The sequence below is a fragment of the Borostomias antarcticus genome (assembly GCF_949987555.1).
Source record: "Borostomias antarcticus genome assembly, chromosome: 21".
NCBI lineage: Eukaryota > Metazoa > Chordata > Actinopteri > Stomiiformes > Stomiidae > Borostomias > Borostomias antarcticus.
Genome location: NC_140254.1, coordinates 9,728,606 through 9,734,605, shown reverse-complemented (window position 1 = coordinate 9,734,605; position 6,000 = coordinate 9,728,606). Strand labels below are relative to the sequence as shown.

At 47.0% G+C, this 6,000-nt stretch overlaps 1 protein-coding gene across 1 annotated transcript; it reads right to left on the bottom strand.

The window, feature by feature from the left end:
• Positions 1 to 449: 449 nt before the first annotated feature.
• Positions 450 to 5,503, bottom strand: aste1b (asteroid homolog 1b; the record flags this gene model as incomplete). Its single annotated transcript, XM_084454917.1, has 6 exons — positions 450 to 1,010; positions 1,232 to 1,424; positions 1,582 to 1,792; positions 2,578 to 3,641; positions 4,440 to 4,706; positions 5,266 to 5,503. 6 exons carry the CDS (start codon positions 5,501 to 5,503, stop codon positions 698 to 700), a joined length of 2,286 nt encoding a protein of 761 aa, XP_084311043.1. The 3' UTR covers positions 450 to 697.
• Positions 5,504 to 6,000: the final 497 nt, after the last annotated feature.

Sequence of the window (6,000 nt, the reverse complement as noted above, 5' to 3'; positions counted from 1 at the left end):
TAATGAAAACCCAGCCCTAGTCGCAATCAATAGCCACAAAACGTATGCCGAAGCTGCAGCATCTGACAGCGAAGAATTCATAATGGTATCCAATCCATGGCCAAAAGATGCGTTCAAAAGTCCCAATCTAAGCATATATCCTATGATTCTTGTCTTTGAAATCGAAAGTTTAACATGTTTTTGAATGATTTTTCAAGATGCCCATCCACATCCATTGTATGACCAAAACGGTGGTAGAGCAATTATCAACTTTCTCGAAAAAGCTAGTTTTGTCAACGTTTTGATCTGAACCATTGTATATGATCATAAGTAACCTTAAAACAGGACTAAACATGCATTTTCCCTTTACTGATCCTTTAACAAACAACTCACTACCTATTCAGGACTCACAAGAACCCAGTTTCACTCAGTTACACTTGTTAGTTTGTTTTTAATGAAAGTTTATTGGATTAAAAAAATACATCAAGTAAGATGCTTGGTAAGATTACCTCAGCTGCCATAAAAGCCTTACTTCAGGCATTCATAGGCGTTAAAAAGGCAAGAATTGTTTTTGTGGTGCTGAAAATCAGATGCCACACATGCATTTAATGCTTCTGCTTTGGTACAAGAGTATTCAGCATTCCCTGAGTACCTGAACTATGTAAACATTGATAGTATGTTGATTGGTGATAGTACGTTCTATAAAGAAGTGCCACTGTTACTCTTCATCTTCCTCTTCTTCCTCTGTCATCAGCAGACCAAACCGGTTGCTGATCCCGTGAGTGGGCGAGCCTCTCTCTCCTTCTCCGTTTCTTCCCCCTCTCCCCCTCCTCCCTCGACGACTCCCCCTCTTCCTGCCCCTCCCTGAGGAGGAGGAGGGGAGGGATGTTCTGATGTCGCAGTTACGCAGCCCAGCCAGCAGGGAGTGGTAGAGCTGCTCAGAGAGAGGAGCTCCACCAAGGAAAGACTCAGCAGGGCGAACCCCTCCCAGGCACCGCGTCAACCCATGTACCAATGTGCCACTGAACAGCCTGGGAAAGTGACCGAGAGACAGAAGAAAGGGGAGAGAGGGAGGGAGTGAGAGAGAGAAAGGGGGAGAGGGAGAGAGGGAGGGATAGAGAAAGCATGGTAGGATGAGGATGTGAAGAAGGGAGGGAAGCGATGGAGATGGAGAGACAATGAGTGTTATGTAATTTGTGTGTTGTGCATGTGTGTGTGTGTGTGTGTGTGTGTGTGTGTGTGTGTGTATTACCATGCTATGTACGGTTCAGGCAGGGGCAGCGACAACAGCTGGTTGAGATAGAGGGCGCTCATGAGGCAGGCCTGCCATTGGCTAAAAGCGTGAGCCGCTCCCACGTCCAAACCTCGCCTTTCTCCCGGCCGCACCCGCTGTCGGTCCAGCCCTGCCCTCACGCCCCACTCTGCAGCCCACTCTGTCTGACCAGCTGTCCAGGTACAGGAAGGGTCGGACATTGCATTATTACAACAAATAATCAAAACTTGCATTTTATAGCACTTGCACTTTGGCAAGCCAAAATTAACCAAAACTGAAGTTACACTTTAAACAAACACGCAACCCTGCTGTGACTAATTAGTGCGTACCTCCAGGCAGGTTGGTGCGGGCCATCTCTCCATGAACCATGCCCAGCAGCAGAGCCTGTAGCTGGGGCGGTGAGGGAACGGGCCTGGCCTCTCTCATCCAAAAGCATGTCACCGCCACAGCTAGTCTGAAGTGGGGGGGTAGACGGTAGAGAACAGACTCCTTCACCCCCAAGGCATCCAACAGCACCCCCAGACGGATCTGCAGAGGAGCCTAGGACAGATGCAGGATATAACAGTAACAGGTTATAACAAGTCAATCAGTCAATTCAGGTAATCCAGGTGGTGAAGTAAGCGGAGGTTTATGAGCAATCTCTACTGCCCTCCTGTTGGTGTGCAACGGTATTTGCTACTCCTGGTTAGTCTAAATCTCATGCTACGAATGACACACGTGGACACACGTCACATATAGAAACAGCTACGCTTAAGTTTTATTCATAGTTTTGATCCCATTGAAATAAATGAAGGAATGTTCAGTTGTTCTGTTGGTGGCAGTTGGTGTTAATATCCACACATTTTGTAAACTACGGCCACTCCTACAATTTTCAGAGTACTTACAGTACACATATTACACATCAAAATGTTGAGATTTCCATGCTGTCATTTCCATCATTTCCATGCTTCCATGCTGCCATTTATAGTTTTTGAAATATTCAGTGTTGGTCAAAAACCATGCTCCCCATTCACACAAATGATGGAGTGTTCAGAATTCCACTCTAGCGGCAGTTGGTAATTTCAAATTCATAACCATTTTCTAACTTGTCACCAATTTTTAAGCTACACAGACATATTTTATCTCAAAATGTTCATCTGGCTCCCAGGATTCATTTGGTGTAAATACAGTATCTAACAATGGTATTAGTGACTCCTGATTGGTCTAAATCTCATGCTACAAAAGACACATGGACAGATACACGGACACGTCTCAGGTTTAGAAGCAGCTCCACCTCAAAATAAAACGGACTAAATCAAAGCTGTCAGTTTCTGTAGTTACTGTACCTTGTCAAGTGTATCCAGATTCAGCTGCATTCTGGGTGGTTGTGGCTCCACCTGGCTCCGCCTGAGGTTAAGATCCTGCCTATCATACTCCTCGACACAGATAGGGGCGGTAGCATTCCCCTCCCCTGCTATCCCTTCACCCTCCACCCCTAGCCAACCACTACTTGGTCCCTCTTGCCCCTGACACCCCTGACCACCACCCTGCCCTCTCCCTCCCCTCCCCCTCATTCCTTGGCCTAAGACCTCTTGTTCCCTTACATCCTTTCCTTGGCCTGGAGTCTCCTTGACGCCACCTCTTGTTCCCTCAACCCCTTGAACACTACCTCCTTGTCCGCGTTTCCCCTGTTTTTCTCGCCTCGCTCCCACTCCTTGAAGGAGTATCCCGTACAAAACCTGCCGTATGGCCCTCGCGCTGCAGTGGCTGCTGGGTAACCTGCTGTTCTCCACCTGTGGCATGAGCAGGACCCTGCGGAGCACCAGCACGTCCAGCACCAGAGGGGGCAGCGCCGCCTGCCACAGAGCCCGGGAGAGCCACTCTGGTGCGGGGTTAAGGCTGCCCGCCTGCCCCACTGGTTCCACCAGACCTCCAGAGAACCAACCAGCCAGAGAGCTGTCTGGGGTGAGATGGTACTCCTGCATAGCCGTCCACAGGAGGGAACTGAGGCCATCCTGCTGTCTTCTCTCACCTCCTCTTCTTCCTCTTCGTCCTCCCCCTCCACCCCCCCCACCCATCACCCTCCCCACCTCCTCCAGCGCCTCCCCAACTCCTGGGAAGGAGGACAGCCAGAGGAGGAGGCCCTCGATCAGAGAGGGGGGAGTCTTCCGTCTCCCCCTGTTACCCCCCGCACCAGTCAGGTCCAGCAGAGAGAGGAGCGTCTCCGTGCCCGCGGGCGCCACATAGTCGTTACCGGCCAGCACAGCGCACAGCGGGAGCAGCTCCCGGTTCATGCCGCCAAAGCGCATGCACAGTCCGTTAACGGTGTACCGACGAGCCGAGATGAACCGGCCCGGCCCTTTCCCGCTAACATCGGTCCACTGGAAGAAGCGAAATGGCAGGTACCCGCCTTGGAGGACCCATAGAGCAGAAAGAACACATAGAAATCAACTGTTAGGATAGATCTCCCAGAGCAGCCATTCTCAAACAGTGGTCCGCAGAGCGTCATCCAGTGGGCCACGGAGGCAGTGGTAGCCTACTGCCAAATGGTTAATAAAAAAATAAAAAAGTTTTATAATTTCCAACGCTAGTTATTTTAATATCTAAATGGACTCAAGAATTAACATTTAAATAAAAAATGTCAAGTTAAAATGCATAATTTCAATGACCAGTTATGTTTGAATATCACCACACCAATCACATTTGTTGGTGTTGAGACAAATGTGTTCAGCTAATGTAGCTATCGAATGTGTCTCAGATGCAAACTTGTTATGTTATGTTTTTTTCTCATGTATTTGGGAAAGTGTTCCTCTTTTTAAGGTCCCAGAGCACATCCAATACTGGCAGCCTGCTGTAATATACCATCTGCGCTTCAGTTCCAGTCAGTGGAATTCTAGATCATATTGATGCAACTCCTGTCATGCTGAGGCATCTACACTGTATCAAGTGCCTTGTACTATAGAACTGTAATTGTGCAACACCACTCCAATGTTGATGAACGGAAACATCACCAAAGCCGACTATGAGTTTTACTTTACTAAAAGAGTGTTGTTTTTTGCATTTCGTTTTATATGACCTTTTATGTGTTGCACTTTGTCTTGATGTTTTATGATGTCTTATGTAAAGCACTTTGAATTGCCTTGTTGCTGAAATGTGCTATACAAATAAACTTGCCTTGCCTTGCCTTACTTCCGGGTAGAGAACCCACCTGGCAGGTCAAAGATGAAAAAGTCACTGTCATTGGTCAGAACCGGACAGCCCCACTGATTGGCTAGACAGGCGATCTCCCAGTCTGCCTCTGCGGTGCACTGGACCAACGGCACGCATTGCTGGGAGAGGACCTGGATGAAGACATCTGACGTGAGGAGGGGGAGCACAGAGCCGTGGCGACCGCTGGCCAGAGAATCCGCCTCTTTAATCTTGCTCTGCAGCCGCTGTCTCAGAGTGGCAAACTTCTTATCACTGGGGTCCATTCCTCATGAACAAAAACAGAATTGAACAAACTTTATTGACTTAATTCAACAGCTTTGAGATATATAACATCACACAGTACGGCATACATTTTATGTCAGGTCAGATAAAGCAGATGTAAATATGTGAGTGTAGTTTAATTCCTAAACGGACAAGCATTGATGACTTATAATCGGTAATTCCCTACAGCTAGAATTAATTTCCTTTAATAATCATTCTACTCTGTACCCCTGTACGTTGTCACTACTTTTGTATTTTTCGTACACTGATACTGTATTTGTTGACTAAGTTTGTACATTGTCATTGTTGTCTGCATGCTGTCACTGTTCTTGTATTTTTCTACCATCCTACCATCCTTCTGCCTTCTGGGAAGCTTATCTTATAGCTGCAAAGGGGGGACCAACTCCATATTAATGCCTATGAATTTAGAGTGGGATGTCATAAAAGCTCCTGTAGGTGTAATGTGTAGGTGCCCCAATACTTGTGTCCTTATAGTGTATCTATCAATATGGAATTGACCCTAAGTCTTGAATTCCAAGTTTTTGTAGGTGCAGAGTCTTTACCTCCGTCCAGTACCACATAGGGCTGTATACTGCAGGCTGACAGGGCAGAGAGGAACTGGGAGAGCAGCCCAAAGAAGCTATCATAGTCTCCTCCATGTTGCTGGTCCAGCCCGTGGTTAAAGTACAAGCGGAAAAACAGACTACACCCATCGATGACCAGTCGAGTGTCTCTTAACTTCACATCCTGGAAGAACTGTCTGTTCCCCTCTACATAGGTGGTCAGTCCTCGCACCCCCATACCAGACCTAGAAAGAGAGATAGAGAGACGGGTGAGGAAGGGGGTTAAGGATGTACTGGTTATGAGTGGTTTAGCACGATGTTGGCAAAGGGGTCATGGATTTAACCCATAGAACACCTAATTAAAATAGGCACCTACTAGCAGTTATTTCCCACTATCTGATCTGTGATCTACTTGTGAATATTCATATTATTTGGTTATTCTTTGACCCTTTGAGTCTGGCTGAGGCTGACGTTGGAACAGTGTGTAGAGTCAAGACGGTATGCAAATATCTGCTGTATTATTAACGACCTGCTGTATATTAACGACATTGTTACATTGATTGACATCCAACGTATGTGTGGAGAAACCTATCTAGAAATCCCACCAACTAGGCTACCTGTGCAAGCTAGCCAGCTGGTGGCTGGAATCAGGTGTGGTCAAGGAAATATCTAAAGCCAGGAAGGAAGACAAGAGCGTGGCAACTACAATTCATGTTTAATTTAGATGTTGATTGT